Source organism: Gobius niger, assembly GCF_951799975.1.
Source record: "Gobius niger genome assembly, chromosome: 5".
Classification (NCBI taxonomy): Eukaryota; Metazoa; Chordata; class Actinopteri; order Gobiiformes; family Gobiidae; genus Gobius; species Gobius niger.
In genome coordinates, this window is record NC_136856.1 from 20,275,479 (window position 1) to 20,293,575 (window position 18,097).

General features: G+C 39.3%; 2 protein-coding genes across 2 annotated transcripts; both read right to left on the reverse strand.

The window, feature by feature from the left end:
* Positions 1-1,179: 1,179 nt before the first annotated feature.
* chic1 (cysteine-rich hydrophobic domain 1) lies at positions 1,180-5,725 on the reverse strand (the record flags this gene model as incomplete). The annotated part of the gene is made up of 6 exons (XM_079556911.1): positions 1,180-2,416; positions 2,804-2,863; positions 3,417-3,473; positions 3,877-4,032; positions 4,869-4,923; positions 5,580-5,725. The coding sequence occupies 6 exons, from the start codon at positions 5,723-5,725 to the stop codon at positions 2,366-2,368; spliced, it is 525 nt and encodes a 174-aa protein (XP_079413037.1). The 3' UTR covers positions 1,180-2,365.
* A 688-nt stretch (positions 5,726-6,413) lies between these two features.
* cdx4 (caudal type homeobox 4) lies at positions 6,414-8,261 on the reverse strand (the record flags this gene model as incomplete). The annotated part of the gene is made up of 3 exons (XM_079557505.1): positions 6,414-6,647; positions 6,845-6,990; positions 7,826-8,261. 3 exons carry the CDS (start codon positions 8,259-8,261, stop codon positions 6,414-6,416), a joined length of 816 nt encoding a protein of 271 aa, XP_079413631.1.
* Between the last annotated feature and the right edge of the window lie 9,836 nt (positions 8,262-18,097).

The window sequence follows — 18,097 nt, forward strand, 5'->3', positions numbered from 1 at the left end:
ATGTCCATTCTGGAAGAGCACAGAAGGGCCACTGGCTCGAGGGCCACTGGTTTGGCCTGTCAATTTTCTCCTTAACCTCTTATCTTACGCCTTAACAGAGCTTTGCCCAAATCTAAAAGCTCAAAAGAAAAGCGGCAACATAGAAAAACGAAAACGAGGATGAACAAGGGACAATAATGTGTCGTAAAAGCAACAAAAATGTGACAAAAACGTGGCCTAAACATGACAAAAACCAACAAAAACATGACATAAAAACAGCAACAAAAAAGAGACAAAAACACAGCAACAAAGCAATGAAAATGCAACAAAAAAGCCACAAAAAAGTGATAAAACACAATGACAAAGCCACAAAAGTAATGAAAAAACAACAAAATCATGACAAAATGTTGCAATCACTCTTGTAGGTCTTAGCTTTCAAATGAGGCGTTACACTGTTGCTTTCCAGTACAGGAGCTTTTAGATTTGGGTAATGTCAATATGTATTTGTGCTGTGTGCATTTACGCTGATTTGGGCCACACTGGTCAGAGTCCAGGGCCGTTTTTAAGTCCCAGTCCGCCCATGACTTCATATGTTTAACCATAGCCTATACCACTTGCCCAAGATCAGGCGTAAACGGGGTCTGAAAAAGACTTCAATTGGACTAGGTCTAAACTACAAAAAGCATACATCACATTAACATGAATCGGGCCAAAAATAACAAATGAAAGGCAGGCTTTGCGGTGCCTAAACGTTGCGCAGGTGGCTTCTCTAATGTGCGGTCGAGCACCAGACACACCTGACCTCTAGTGGACAAAATGTGTACTGGCCCTAGAGTTAATTGACAATATTTACAGCTGTCAAAACGGCTGAAGAGATAAAGCTTGTACCTTCATTAAACGATCTGAAAACGGCACAAAAGGGCATGAACCCCGCAGCTTTAATGCCAGTGCAGTGACTGACAGTAAAATGAAGATGTTCAGGCAGAGAAGAAACAACCAGCATCACGCCACAGTATCCACTTTTACAAATGCGTTAACAAGACGCAATCCTGTTAAAGTTAACGATTCGTCGCCTGGTTAAACATGATAAACAGCCACAGTTACATGGAGGCCGCGGGTCACTGTTTGTTTTACTCAAGTGTCTTATCAGCATCATCAAGTCACAATGACAAAGTGCAATACAAAACAAAGAAACTGAAGAAAAATAAAAAGAGCGTTTTATTTTCTTTCTCCAAAGGGAGTCATTGGGGTCTCTGTGGTGAACAGATTTTGTAACAGGAACAATGCTTGGGGTAAAGTCATAACAGGACAAATTGAATCTGAACCTTTGCAGTTCATCGGATAATCCAGAGGCACTCTAATACAATGCATTGCAGCAATATCCTAAAATGTAGGACATCATAGTTACACTGGACAGAGTAAAACTTGAACCATTTACTCAACACATAGTGGGATATATGGGGAATACAAACAATATGAAATAGATGCAATGGAACTGTAAAATGAAGTATTAGAGTGGAGCTAAACAATATTTTCCAGTAGCTTAAACAATTCACGGCTCCAGCTCAAATATAAAAGGTGGTGAATGACTAAAGGTCTTGGCAAAAACACGCACTGCTTTTAGTGCTATTGTCAACTGCTTTAGGCTCTTTACATCCATCTGGACTCAAGTGCAACAATCAGTCTAACTCTGGCATCACTGAAATTATATGGCTTACAAGGTAAACAGGTCCATTGAAACTACAAAGATACATACTTTCATTAAATCTAAACAATAATAACAACAATTGGCAAAAAAAAAAAAAGTTAAACAACTCAATAGCTTTGTGACTTCATGTAAACAATACTGCTGTACAGTTTATCATGGTATTTACAAGTCAAGTGTCAACTCGTTCCCATGTACAGAGTCAAATAAGAAAATAGCTGATTAGATACACTGTACGGTAGGCATACTGATCATCCCATCTACTTGCAACAATGCTGCTTCTCTTCCACTACACAGACTTTAAAAAAAAAAAATGACACATAAGGCGAGGTGTATTTTGGGAGAGAGGGAGCATCACATTCTTTGCAAGTGATTGCTGACAGATGAGACTGGGCCACAGGATGGTTCTTTGGGGTAAATGCACTTTGATGTTGCCCCTTTCTCATCATATATAACAAAACAAAACAATGGAGTGAAACAAAAGGGGAAAGATCTGGTTGTCAAAAATGTGCAAATTCTGCTCTAAAGCAAAGTGACAGCGTTGCAAAGTGTAATATACAGGGGATTGAAAGGGTCCTCACAGGACACTGGTGCAGACCCTTCTTCCAACATGTTGTACTGTATATACAAGGCACTAAGGAGAAAGTTCAAGGGCCTGACATCCTGTCTGTAACAGCCTCCTCAGTCTGGTCGAAATATAGGATATTTGGGCAAGAATTCTATAAGAATTACCTGTAAAGAATTAAAGAAAGATATCAGCAATCAATAATAAATGTTAAATATGAATCACTAACCAAAAAGAAAATACTTTTTTTTAAATTATTATGTGTTGGTCATTGGTTCCCATGTTTGAATCTTTGCAGACAGAAATGGATTCATGTCGATAAGTAAATACAGAGATATTGACATCTGCATTTTAAGTAATTGAATTTGCCTCAAAATCAAGTCTCTTTATACAGTAGTGTTGGTGTGACAACTTCACTACATTTGGTTGAGACCAAATGAAGAAACTTTGAAACATAATTTTGTGCAAACGTGTAAATCCTATTATTTATCTGAAATTAAGCTAATTTAACATGTATTATCAAAAGGTTTTCACAACAATTTCTGAGAACTTACATATTCCATCATGTTACTGCTTTCACATTTTCTTTTACTGAGTTTCCAGTGCAGCCCCAGCTGAAGACAGAAGAAAAGGAACAGACACAATGAGATGCCTCCTCTCTCAAAGACAAAGAAAAATCTGTCTGAGATCTCCCCATCAGTTGTCAGGGGAATTTGGGAACAGGGCTGTCTAGTCTCACCGGGGTCAAACTGTGGCCAGACAACCTCAAAAAGCTTCCTCTACGTTAGCCATGGGCAAACTCGACTCGCTTTCCATCATTTATATAATTTCGCCAAATTGCGAATCAGCGGCAAGAGTGGGATCTATATTTTGTATTATTATTTTGTTTATTAATTTCATTTAATGGTGACATTTAAATACAAACACAAAACTGCGAAGTCAATGCAGAGTCAAGTTATTCATGTGGCCCCTGATAAAAATCAATTGCACCCTACTCTATGTCCACAGCGAGTATCCGTAATTTGTTGTTGTGAGACAAATTTAAATTTTACACAATATTTCACAGCTGCAGATAAGACTCGTCAGGAAAAGTAATTTAATGCTAAAGAGCAGGTCATTGGTCGTTATCTGTCATACAATAAACCCCCGTCACCCTGATGTGCTTACCTTGTGATATAATCTGTTATTCTCCCATTCTAATAACTTCTGAATGGATCGTCTGGTCTGTACAAAGAGAAGAGCAGGATTAATGGAAGCTGTAAAGTCATTAATGAAAGTAATTAAAGGGACAAGCATAATATAAAATTTACCACTTAGCAGGTAGCGGTTAACTGCAGCTGTGCTAGGATTTATAGACTGAACTCCTAATTTTACCAGCTAGTAATTTCCACTTTGTTGTCAGTAACTATCAGTAATACCAGCTTTAAAAGACACGCCCACAGCGCAGGTAGGAACGAACAGTGTGGTCAGATGCGTCATTCCTACACACAGCTCATAAGTGAACACACAGTATGTTATTACACCTCGACCACTCCAGCTGAGCAGTCCTTACAGCCCTTGAGTAATGAGCAGTGAAGTGAGGGAGAGTAAAAGTGTCCGGCGCGTGTCACGAGAGGTCGGGACTTACTCTCTTATTGAGACAAATAACCGGCCACAGACTGCAGCCAACTGTACAGCAGCAACACAGGCACCCGCAGAGAAGCCATTTCACATTGACAGGAAGATTCTTCTTTAAGCACGCATTCACTCGGCTGATGCTGGCTTTAAATTCCTCTGGAGCTACCTATGAAATAAATATAACATGTGTTTATTAAGGAGAATGTTGAGATCTTAATATTAAAGTTTCTTGTATGCAGTTCAAGCAAGGTATCTTAATTGTCCAAAATGTTTTGTGGCAAGATCAAAGGTACTGAAATCACAGAAGCTAGAACTTTGCAGATGCTGTCCATAGATGAGATGAGATCTCTGAATTCTAAGGCTGACTAGCACGCCGCGCTCCAGACTGGTCAAGGCAAGGATGGCCTCGGGAGAGATAAGCCCAGTGCCTGCGGCAGTGCAGGCCAAACAACCTGAATGGATGCTCATTCCTGGCCCAGTCTGTACGTCATAAAACTGGGGTCGTAATCTTTTATGACAGGATGCAAAGGTCTCTTTGCAAACAGCCACAGACCTGAGAATAAAGAACAGCAGGCCCTGATCTGCACCCTTCAATCATCCTCATCCATCACATGTCACCATGGGTCACAATGCTGAAGCTCCTCTTTATTGCCCACACTTCCCTCGGCCTGCTCTTACCCCTGCAGCCTTTTTGTGTTTAAGCGTTCGACCTAGGAAGCTTTCCTTTCTTGTCTGCAGCGAGTCTTCATTTCATTATTTTATCACCTGGAGTTAGACCCTCCAAAACCTAGTGTCCCAGCCAACTGTGGCCTATAGACAGTTTACTCATTTACAGAGCAGGATTGGCCGTTTATCTCTCTTTTTTTCTGCATCTGGCTGTGCAGCGTGTTCAGTCTGAATGACAACCTGACCGGGAGGGTTTAGGACTGTTCAGGTTTTTGCATGTGACAACTTTCATTGAACAAAGAGATGGTGTTATGTTTATAGGAAAGGGTGCTGTACCTTTCCTGTTAGAATAGAGGGAAACTCTGTGTCAAATCTGTTGCTCAGTCCAAACCTGAAAACACATTAGATTGAAATAAATTCATTTATAAATGACTTTATTATTATCAATGTCTACATCAACAGTTTAACATATGAGTCATAACTGCAGGAAAACGGGAACTTCAAGAAAAGGATAAAAAAAAAAAAAGTTCACACAATTCAAGTCATATCAAATACCTGAAAAAAAGAATAATAATAAAAGATTCAAGCTTTTGTGATTTTACACAAATCTAAACACCTAAAAATGTTAACGTGGAGTGAAGAGAAACAGAGGTGAACATGTGGGCTCACCTTACCAACGTTACGTAATAACATCAATACTGGCTAATAATAATAATGATAATACTGTAATCCAAATAGAGGAGTAAACATTTGAACCTCTCCCATAACATCAGGCCTCTTAGCTACGGGACTGCCAGACTGTGGAAAGGTTACATTACCCTTTAATAACAATACATGTTTTTAAAAAAGGCATAGTGAGATGTAAACACCTTAACAAGTCACTCATATCATTGACACAATTATAAACCTCATCAGCTGCAAACGCTCATCAAGCAGCAGTTACTGTTGTGATTTGCGTTAGCTAACTGGTTAGCCGATGCTAAAAGCTAAAGGTCCAGACGCAAAATACAACAACGACATAATGTCCGGGATTACGGATCTGCTTACACTGTGATGTGGCCAGCCCCTCGCAAAACCACGGGCTCCGGGCAGTATCTGGGCAAATGTTCTTCACTCACTACGTGTTCATCCTCTTCGTCTTCTAACTCATAAATGGTATCAAAGTCCGCCATGTTGGGCAGTAAGACGCTCATGACGTCTGTCTACGTCGTCGCAGTCGCGCACGTACCCAGAGTGCACGACCACTGACGGCATCTGTTTTGTGAAGATTGTTTATTTCACGGGTACATACATGTTTTTTGCACTGCGATATCGTGCATTAAGTAAGCCGAAAAATCCCGCTTTTAATGGCATGAACTCTGCTGCTGATATTTACATCAGACATGAGTCATGGGCATGTGAGTTTAGAATCAAGTCCAGATAGGCTATCAAGTTTTTTTTAAGGCAAGTTCTAAAAAAAATGTTTTATTTACATTTCAACAATACTACAAAACAATAGAATACCCACATAACTGCTCATTTTGTTCAGCAACAATAGCTGATAAATTGGGCGATAGCACACTCAAGACTTGATTAGTCAGGTCTACAATATGTTCATGCTACATATCCAGTTTTAAACTTATACACAAACACATACATTCATTACATAATAAAAAGATATTTATACTTTAATAAATTGATTTTTTATTATTATTTGAACTTCTTTCCTACAACATAAAAAAAAATATGTGAAAATACTTGAAGAGCCTCCAGCGTATTATCGCTTTGTTTCAAATGTTCGTCCGCAGCTTTGTGCGTAATGACGCACGTATCTGCTGCGCTTCAAGTGTCGGTCAGCGGAGTGCTCGGTTATGTTCCAGATCCAGGGCTCGAGTCGCTCCGTTACTGTGTCACAGTCACTTGCTGTATATTCCTAATTGATGGCAATGTGTTCATGGGCTGAGGTGGGTAAAGAGACCCATGCATGTCCGAGGGGCTGAGCGAGCTTGGCACGGGGAGTGGGCTCACTGACCCGGGGTCACTGTGTACCGAGCCACCGCTTCCGTCTGATTGACCCAATTTCTTCTTGATCAGTTTCCTTTCTTTGGCCCTGCGGTTCTGAAACCAGATTTTGACCTGCAAAATAAACATATAGCACACGCACGTGAGACGCTGATACAATGGGCCAACCCTGTCCAACAGCTTATGTTTCATTACAGTGTCATTGGGCAAAAAGGTTGTCAGAATGGATCATAGAGGATTTCCAGTGCATTTAAATACTGCGTTGATAGAGCGTAATGTGGAGATGTGTAAAAACAATGTCATGGCTGTACCTGTCTTTCAGAAAGGCCCAAGTTGACAGCGAGCTCAGACTTCCTCCTGATAGTGATGTATCTGTTGAAATGAAATTCCTTCTCCAGCTCCAGTCTCTGGTGGTCTGTGTACACGACCCTATATTTCTCCTTCGTTCTGGTTTTGCCTGTGAACGTGTAATAAACAAAATGTTAATCCTTTTTCCCTTCAGTTGAGTTGCTCAACAGGAATCCACATGCCAAGACCGGTCTATCTACGCACAATAGTCTTTCTATACGTACGCAAATTGCGCCTCTGATCTTTGCTTTGGCGACAAACGTAGTCGTTGAATTTCAAAGAGATCATACATGTACAATGTTTAACAAAACGTTTAAGACAAAAAAGGACAAGGAATAATGACATAGTATGACACAATAATGACTTAGACCATTATCAACATATTAGGCCTATAGCTACAAGGCCCATTGTGTCCAAACGATCAGCAATTGAGAAAAATGCATTGAGCTAAAATGTCAATATGGAAAGGGTTGTTGATATTTCCAATCATCTGTAATGTTAGGTGATTTGACCTGACATGTTTTCGTTGTAAAGACTTAACACAAGCTGTGAAGAGAGCCACTTTGTCCGGTAATAAAACAGAGGAACAGTGCGGGCTGCATATCAAAGTGTGGAGGTGTTGAAAGCAGGGGCCTTCGCCTGGATATGACGAAGAGCAACAATGTGACTGGGAAGTCAGGCTCTCACTTGTGCTATTAACATCACAAGTGGCCTGGCGCCGCGTCCTTACACCTTCCAAGCTCAGTCCCACCGAAAGAAATGCCACATTTTTCACTCAAATCGAATACGCCTTGCATCTGGTGAGCTTTTACGCACAGAGCTTTAATAGCTACCTAGGCAAGGTCTATATTTTCAAATGATAAAGTTCCCCAAACGCTAACCTCAGTGAATTGTCTATATGATGGACTGGAGTGGGTTATGTTACTTACTGATGTAACGCTCACCTGTTGATGAGGACTGTGCAGTTTTGCTCATCCACTGAAATGAGTTGCGCCTTTCCCTTTCTGGAGACATTTGAGACGCACTGACGTTTTCTGGCGGCGGCTGCAGCACCGCAGTACTGGGTGGGTGCATATGGCTGTACTCGGGCGAGCAGTACGACACCTGACCCGGAGACGAGTTGTTCATTGGTGCAGGGATGCTGTTTGGGGGCCCCAGACTGTATGCGCCCCAGTCCTCTCTGGGAGCACCATATGCAGGCCCCCAGCTGCCTGCAGACTGGGCGTGCGTGTCCACGTTTGGCATGTGATGGTATCCGCTGAAATCGGGGTATTGTGGTGAGGAAACAAAGTTCTGGGGAGGCAAATTAATGCCTGATCTTCTGACAGACCCCTGATGGTACATGCTGCTCTCTTTATCCAGTAGGTATCCCACATACATGGTGCGCGCAAAAAAGTTTTAAAAACTCAATTACGACATAAATGAAGAACCAAATGCTATAATTTTATAACAACATATTTGTTGCACCATTAAAACAGCCCTGCTGTTTAAAAAAAAAAAAAAAAAAAAAGTAGTCCAAGGCGACTCCTCAATCACAATCGCGCCGTAGCTCCTCTCCTGACGCAGCCTCTCATCATGTGTGTGAGTTGTCAAGATGCTTGAAGTATAACTGAGGCCCTCCTGACGTCAGCTCTCCTCCTTACGCCAGGTCATTTGCATCCAAATACACCAGCAGTGTGGTGCAGCCCAGATGTCTACAGCGTCATCAGTCCGATTGGTCTGTCCCAAGCAGATTTTAATGTAATGTATACATGTGAGGCATTAGATGAAACCATGATTCCAACTGAAAACGGCGAGCGTAATTACGCACATATGTGCATTTGGCTACATGAACATTAATTTCTGAAGTGATCTTTTTAAGGATAGCCTATATTCTCCTTTACTTCACGTTGGCTACAAGTTTGTTTGTTGCTACAAGTTTGTTTGTTTGTTTGTTGGGACTTTCAGAAGTAAGCCTAACACGAGTGCTTTACATTTCAATTCACATTTTTAATGCAACGTCAAGACTTAGTTTTAAAAGCACAGTTCAAAGTATAATGGAAAGTTTACTTGAAACAGACAAGAGCCTCGTTCTCCATGTTCACACCTCAAGGTCGCACTTCACAGCTAATTCCGGTTTTAAGGAAACTCTAACAACCCCCTCTGTGACAAACAGCGCCTTTCAACACGTCAGTCTGCGCTCCTAACAAACTCATACTGTATTCACCCCAAATACCGCCTGGAACATGGTCTCGAGAAGATCTGAAGAAGGCCATGTCATCAAACCGATGTTTTCTCTTCAACAGCTTTTTGCCGTTCTGAAATCTGGATAATAAGTCCAGGACGTTTTTTGACATAATACAAAGTCTGTTGTGAACCAATAGCACAAGCTAAAACACATGAGGTTCTTTTGTTTGGTGACCTATAACAGGTGCACGTGTGGTGTAGGCTTTGTGGTTCACTAATTGGTTTGTCTAAAAGTTCAGGCTAAACTAATAAATGTTGGCGCATGTGTTTAATTGCCCACAAAATATTTATAGGGCAAGTCTAATCGAGTCACAGTTGGAATGCAGTTCGATGCATAATGGGTTTGTAGCCAATAAGGCATTTCATTTGATTGTATTTATCAATACCTTATTAGGCAATAAAAAGAGCAAAAATAATGCATAAATGTATTGATGATCAAATAAATTGGCTAGTCTAATTGTGAGAGACCTTAATAAGGACACCGATGTTTTGAGTCAACGTGAGTTTGATATGGTACAAAAAGTAGAGGAAGGTATTTTAGATATTTAATAAGTGGATTGATCCAACTTCATCAGATAAGACGTGCCTTTCATCTGTTGATGGCGTGGGCCCCTCCCGGGGAGAGCGTGCGCCTCTGGGTCTCTTTCTCACGGCTGCCCCCTTTTGGACTCAATAGGCAAACATATGAACCCTAAGGGCGGGCTACTTTTGTTATTTGTTGAAAACCAAGTATGGCTAGGCTAGATTTTAATTTTAATTTTAAACAAGGTCCAATAAGCCGGTGTTATCTAAAACACATAAATGACTTGTAAGATGATGAGGTGCATTCCTCCTCTTCTGAATGAAACACACATTCAGGAGAATGCCCTCATCATCATTCCTCTGAATGTCTATATGTCAACAAATAAGAAAAGTTGCCATAGCTTCATTTGCTGCTATAGGCTTTTGGTTGCACTGCACAGCCTTTTAGTCCTTTGTCCCCCTGTCCCACCAATTTTTATAATGTCCCACTGTTTTAATACAGTTAGATTAACAGAGAATGACAAATTATCCTCCAGTGTTTCCAATTTCTTTGAGACTTTAAAGGATTTGGGGCCAAAATTAAGGCCTTAAATGTCATTTCAAGTTGGCATCAAATCTAAATTTCTTGATCTTTTATCCCATAAATTCATTTAAAAAAAAAAAAAAATGATGATGATAATAATAAACATTCAACTGTTGTACACAATGCCCAATTGTCAAATATCAAAATTTTACTCTATTCCTCTGCTTAATCAATTGTTTCCATTTTTTTCCAAATTGTATATGCATAGATTGTTGCATTTGAGGTTTTAAAAACTGAATTAAAAAGTATTAAACTTAATGTTTTCATGAAAATGAACAATTTTGTGTCGTAACATTCCGGATGAGAATATTTTGCGACCTATTCCTGTCTGTATGTGTGATTTTGGTGTCAAAATTGCAAAGGAAACGCTTCAGTGTTGCACTCCATATCCCTCCATGTCCCACTGCACCCACTAAATACTTCCTATATTACTTTATACCTACTAGCCTAACGCTTAAAACATTCTCACCAAAAATACATACAAAATAAAAAAACAAATTACACATTGATTTATCTGTTGATGGATGGACAGATGGACAGATGAACACTGCATGTCCAAAGTTAACCACAAGAGGCCAGACAAACATACGAAACACGAGGCGGTTTGTTGATATAACTCACTTCCCATTTTATTAGTAAATGACCAGTTGCTCCATTATCACCAAAGAAATCCTATCGTTTTACAATTTGTATTTAGGCTACCCACCTTTTATCACTAATATTATTATTATTTTAGCAGAAGTGGTTTTAAAGTCATTTTAAACAAGGCTATGTTTCAAACGAGGCTATGTTACACACAGCCACTCGAGGGCGCCATTGTGTCATAAATGTGATCAGCCTCTTGCACTTGACTCGGTCCTTATCTCTTAATTTCTCAGGAGTTCCCGACCATTTAGAAACATGTCACCCAGACACGCACACGCAGCGGTCCGGGGGTGACACGAAGCTCCATCAGGACTGACCCAGATTTCGTCTGGACGCACGAGGTATTTGGCTGAGCTCAGCACGACGTTGTTGCTGGAGCGCAGGAATCCTCTGTTGCATAACTTCACCGATGTTGTTTAAAAAATCCGTGGCGTTTCTCTGCGGGGGAAGAGACGTAAAAAGACCATCTGATACTATTTCTGGACAATCCTTTAGCACAGCACACGCAGTCTAAAGTGCCGAGAGCCTGTCCCGTCTAATGCAAAACACATGTCCCTGTGTAAGGACATGGGGACTGTAAATAGTTCTGTGCAGATGTGCTACAGCGGCCCTGGCTCATCACCAGCGCCCATAAGTTGGTGCAGTACTGTTTTAACAGTGCATGTGGCAGGTTTTTAAGTTATATAATTTGAATTGGATAATGCCCGCTGCCTGTATCAATCATAGTTTTATAGGCTACCAGTGAAGTTGCAAATTTAAAAGTAGCCTATTCAAAAAAAACTCACTCATTTCCCATCTTAATAGATACAGACGGCATCTCGTCAATTCTTGTCGGCATCTCGACAATTTTCCCTCTTTTTAGCCATTTTCTGGTGGAATATGAACTTATTTATCACACATAAGTAAAGTCAAATGTAAATCGGGCCCTTATGGATATTTTCTCACAGCAGATTGTTCTGTAGAAGTGAAAAAACGGCAGTTGTAGCAAGCGCTAGCTAAACGTTAGCATTAGCCCGATGCTAACATGTAGCATGAAGTTAGCATTCTCCGTTATTCATGTATTTATGGGCTGTTGAACCACTTTGCTCCTCCCCATGTGTTTGTCTCTATTTAGTAGAAACTATATTCATAATTCAGCATTTGTTACAGTTGTTTTTGAATATTTAGACAAAGTTTAGATTTTTTCAAAATTGTTTTCCCCCTCAACTGTTTTCAAAAATGACCATATATGGGCGAGAGATGCCGTCTGTATCTATATGGTTGCAGACTCAGTGGACATTCTACCATTGTTTTATGTGGATCTGACTTACACATGAGATGACAGGACAAAACCAGAGATTTTTGTTGTTGTCGTTGCACAATATTGAAGTATGATTGGCTAACTATGTTCTTGTTAAAAACAAAGAGACAGAGTTCCTGTGTGTCATATGTGCCTTAAGTTTCATGTAGAATCTATCTGAACTTGGCATTAATCATGAGACAAACAATAGGAGGCACTCTGGGCTCTGAGTGTCACATCTGCTTCTCATACTCCACCAGTTTTATGAATGAACATGACTCACTGTACAACTATCTGCAATTGCTTATCATCTATTTTTAGTTTAGTTCGCCCCCAATCTTAGGCAACATTTTGTGGAGTTGATCAACCGCATTCTTGTATTCATCAACAAATACTCCCACAAGACCATTTTATTAGCCGCAGTTAAGGCAAAGCTATCTTCTTCCTCTTTCCAAAGCCTAATATAGCTTTGTTTACTTGTTGTTCTAAGCTGAAGGTGGGCTCTTTTGGCATCCGGTCCGTGCATTGTTCTGCTTTAAGGTGAGGGGCGCAAATGTGTCCTTTGCCCACCATTCACCTTGTTGGGCAGGGGTCAGGGAAAAACATTGTGTGATTTCAACATGTGGAACTCCATTTATTGTCACCTTTTTAGTTAATATTAGTATAATCTGATATGTATCGTCCAGTTTGAAGCTGTGTCATAGATTATCTTTTCATGCACATGTTGTTATCGCGTGGAAATAGGGTGGACATTTGTTGCAACATAGATAATTACAGATAATGGGGAATAATAATAAAATACTTAGGGTTACGATGAGGTTTTAGATTGTGCTCTTCTTTTTATTCCATTTCCCCATAAGTGTGGCCCAACATGTCATGCATCATAAGTCACTTTGATGAGAAATTTCCTTTTGAACATTTCATCTGTATTGGATGACAAATGATCAAAACCATGCGTAACACGTTTAAAGTACATTTGTAACAAAAGAAAAAACAAAAAAACATCATGACAGTCTGGAGCCTGTGGCGACATCCTTCCTATATTTGTTTGTCTCCATTTCTGGAAATGGCGCAGAGGTAAACCTTGTTATTGGGCCCCGTCCCTACTGTAAACTCCGGGGTGGAGTTGCCAAATCTTTACCTCAGTAAGAGTAACGCTACTTAGAAAGGAAAATACTAAAACTACACGACTTAGTTGATCTTGGCACAGCTATTGTTATGTATAAGGTGCATAACCATAAGCTTCCTGAATGTATACAAGAAAGGTTTAAACCCAGAGAGACTGGATATAATCTCAGAGGAACTCATATCTATCAGAAAAGAGCATTTGGAACAAACACCAAAGCCAGATGTGTCTCAGAGGAGTAAACGTCTGGAATAGTCTGAATGACACCTTAAAAAACTCAACATCCTGAAACGCTTTCAAAAAAAAAATTCAAATCTAATGTAATTAGCAGTTATAAGGCACTAGCGCTAACTCACATATAAACTCTCCTGTGTACATTATATTTTGTCTTTACATTACATTATTGATTGATGTGTGACTTGTGCGAATTCATTTTGTAACTAATTGATACAGAAACATAATCATTTTGTCCTCATCTTGCAGATGGTAAAACTGCTGTATACTCTAAGTTGCTATTAGTTGCAATAGGGTTTGGCTTTAGATAAGTGTTTCACTTCAGCCAAACCCCTTTTCAGTCATTGTTTCTGTGTTTTCATGTTTTGTAGTCAATCGTGTCTGTGTGAAGATACTGACTGAAAATAAACTAAACTAAACTAGACTTTGCGTGTGTAGAAGAAAGGGTCTAAATAATTCTAAAGGTAAACCTGAGTTACAGGGCATAAAAGTCTGATGTGCTTCTAACTAATGATGTAATCTGACAAAACAATGTGACTATTCTGACATTTCTTTATGCTTTCACTTAGATTTACTCACAGTGGGATGAAATGTTTTGTTCATGTAAAAGTATACAACAAAAGTAGTTAGTTAGTTGCAGACTCATAAATGTAATCTGCACTTGCACTGTGTGGTGTGTCCACACTTAGACCCGCTGCTATCACCCTATCACGTTATCACTATGACTATCAATCACTTTTTAGCTTATTTTTATCTTTATTCTGTGTTATATGTTTTATGTCGCACGTTTGCACCGAGAAAAAATCCTAGTTTGTGAACCTGCTCTCAAACCATGGCAATGAAACCTATTCTGATTCTGAACAAAATGATATTACTTATGGTGAAGTTAAAAGTATGGTGTGATCAAAGTCCTCTTAAGTCCCCAATGTACTTGAGTAAATGTAACTACCCACTACCCACCCCTGCGAGAACAGCAAATCCTGAGGGGACAAAGGAGAGATGGGCGTCTGGACCGTGGCGTGTGATTCAGGGATACCCGCCCAGTGCCGGTAGAGCAAGTGCCATAGGAAGCCCAGGGTGGACTTGTGCGGTTGGAACGCCGTGTGGTCTTTTCTCAGGGATGATTAAGAGTTCCTTCCTTCCCCCTGTTCAGATTCTGGGGGGGGTATTGTCCCGGTGAACAGACAGGCTGCCGACACCTCATCCCGCCTGTGCCAGGATGTGAGGCTCTGGCCGGCCAAGGAGCACGCACTATTTCAGCTGGAACACACGCCTCATTAATAAGGGAAATCTGGAGAGAGAATCAGACGGCTGCTTTTTGAGTTGATACAGCAGATAGGGAGGCGCTCAACATGGGCCTGCCAGTGGTGGAGGAATTCAACGTGTGTCACTTAACCTATTAAACGAGGCCTGAACCAAGCACTTTTTCTTCAGTTTAGCTTTTACCCAAATCTAAAAGCTCCTTGGAAAAAGGGTCAAAATAGCAATAAGTGACAAAAATTAGCAAAAATGTGTGATGAAAACGCAGCAATGAAGCCATTAAAGTGACAAAAGGCATTGAAAATATGGCAAAAATGTGATGATAATGCAACAAAAAAGCAGCAAAAGAGTAGCAGAAAAGTGGTTAAAAAAATTATCAAATGTGACAGAAATGTGAAGAAAAAGAGGCAAAAAAATATGAAGAAAAGTGGCAAAAATATGAAGAAAAAGTGGCAAAAATGTGAAGAAGTGGCAAAAGTATGAAGAAAAAGTGGCAAAAATGTGAAGAAAACTGGCAAAAATGTTAAGAAGAAGTGGCAAAAATATGAAGAAAAAATGAGAAAAATATGAAGAAAAGTGGCAAAACTATGAAGAAAAAGTGTCAAAACTATGAAGGAAAAGTGGCAAAAATGTGAAGCAAAAGTGGCAAAAATGTGAAGAAAAAATGAGAAAAATATGAAGAAAAGTGGCAAAACTATGAAGAAAAAGTGGCAAAACTATGAAGAAAAAGTGGCAAAAATGTGAAGCAAAAGTGGCAAAAATGTGAAGAAAAAGTGGTAAAACTATGAAGAAAAAGTGGCAAAAATGTGAAGAAAAAATGAGAAAAATATGAAGAAAAAGTGGCAAAAATATGAAGTAAAAGTGGCAAAAATGTGAAGAAAATGTGGCAAAAATGTGAAGAAAACTGGCAAAAATGTTAAGAAGAAGTGGCAAAAATATGAAGAAAAAATGAGAAAAATATGAAGAAAAGTGGCAAAACTATGAAGAAAAAGTGTCAAAACTATGAAGGAAAAGTGGCAAAAATGTGAAGCAAAAGTGGCAAAAATGTGAAGAAAAAATGAGAAAAATATGAAGAAAAGTGGCAAAACTATGAAGAAAAAGTGGCAAAACTATGAAGAAAAAGTGGCAAAAATGTGAAGCAAAAGTGGCAAAAATGTGAAGAAAAAGTGGTAAAACTATGAAGAAAAAGTGGCAAAAATGTGAAGAAAAAGTGGCAAAAATGTGAAGAAAAAATGAGAAAAATATGAAGAAAAAGTGGCAAAACTATGAAGAAAAAGTGGCAAAACTATGAAGAAAAAGTGGCAAAAATGTGAAGGAAAAGTGTCAAAAATGTTAAGAAGAAGTGGCAAAAATATAAAGTAAAAGTAGCAACAATATGAAGAAAAAGTGGAAAAAATATAAAGTAAAAGTGGCAAAAATATGAAGAAAAAATGGCAAAAATGTGAAGCAAAAGTGTCAAAAATGTGAAGAAAAAAGTGACAAAAATGTGTGATGAAAACCCAACAAAAAAAGCCACAAAAGTGACAAAAAGCTATGAAAATATGGCAAAAGCATTTTTTGTAGGTCTTAGCTTTCAAATGAGCCGTGACACTGGCCTGGACGCTGTAACTTAACAAGAGCAACTGACAGCGATGCCACGTAGCACCCATATAGAAATAAATGCTCACATTTGATTTAAGCTCAGTATTTTTTGTGGCCATATCTTCTCATCAACATCAGAGGCATCAGAACGAGATATTTCTTCCACCACTGAGACCTACACACAACTGATCAGCGGCAACACAAAAAGGGTAGAAATCGACACAATTTTAAAAAAACAGTCCACAATTACTGTATAAATATATTTATTAACTTATATGCTCTGTTTACAGTGTGAGGACAGTACTTTCAATATAGTACACTCAACAGCTTATTACATAAAAGAAAACAACAACTATGTGACTGTAGTACAATGGTAGTGTAGTAATGAGTGTTTGCATCAGTGTTTCATTACTGCAAGGTGTTTACAAATGTGGCACAAACAACATGGTACATATACTAAAAATAGATAAAGAAAATACAAAATCTCTGTAACACTGCTTGATAAAAAATAGAATAAACTTTAGCGTATGAAAAACGTATAAAACTTCAGTGCATAACTATTTCTTTTCGGACAAAACAAACATTGGTCCAAGGCCATTAAATGATTTGTGTTACACTGAACATCGCGGCATCTCCTGGTTAGTCGTTCAAAATGCTACTGCTGCACTGCTACTGGATTTGTTCAGTAATAATAAGGATGAATGAACGTTTTATGAACCTTTTGGTCAATAATACTCCTCAGTATAAACACCCAGCTTTTGCGCCTATGAGAGAAATATATAGGTCGACTAGGGCTGGGTACCGTTAATATTTTTTTTTATACTTTAATGATACTTGGTTTTCGACACCGATACCTGAACAATACTTTTTCCGATACCCATATTAAAATATTCGTCATGTAGAACCATAAAACAGATTAATAGTGTTAATTTATTCCTTTTCCTTTCATTTAAAGGCGAGATGCAAGTTGGCCATTTTATACTCACTACTGCCACCTCAGGTCATACGTGCAACTGCACCTTCCTTTAACTACAAAAGGGTTGCCTGGCTCTGCCATACTCTTCCCTGTTCATTCCATGCAGGGAGTTAGTCTGGTCACGGAGCAATTGGAGCAGTTTGAAGGGGCGGGCCTAACGCGCACAGATTGTCAGTGAAATAAACCAATTAGCGATTAGCGGACGTGACGACAGCTGTGTCCAATTAAACAAATATGAAGTGAATATAAACTCACGCGGAAGACGCGAGGCAAAATCCTTGACTACTTCATCCAATGATTAGTTTTGGCTAATGTTAACGTTAATTGAACTAAAAACACAGAGGTGCAGCGAGTGACGTAACCATCTCATTTCTCTGTGACGGTGGTGATTGGTTCGGCTCGGCCTTAGCCGCCAATCAACAACTTGTCTACCGTGCGTGGCCAGACCCACCTTCTTTCGTGCAGAAAGAAGGTGGGTGTGGTTTATCAGGCTAACAAAAGGGCAGAAAAAACACTTTCCAAGATTTTCTTATTTCCCCCCTTTTTTTTTTCAACCAATTTTCCATATTTTTCCAGATTTTCACAGTTTATTCCACGTCCCCCCCACACACACACATTGTTCAACATTTTTCCCCAATTTACCCCCAATTTTCCCACTTGTTTTGAATTTTTTTTCTTTTACATTTCGATGACCAACCGCACCAAAGTTGAATAACATTTAATATCTCTTCCAGTACCTGCTTTCAATACTTTTAATTTTTTTGATACCAGTAGTATCAAAACC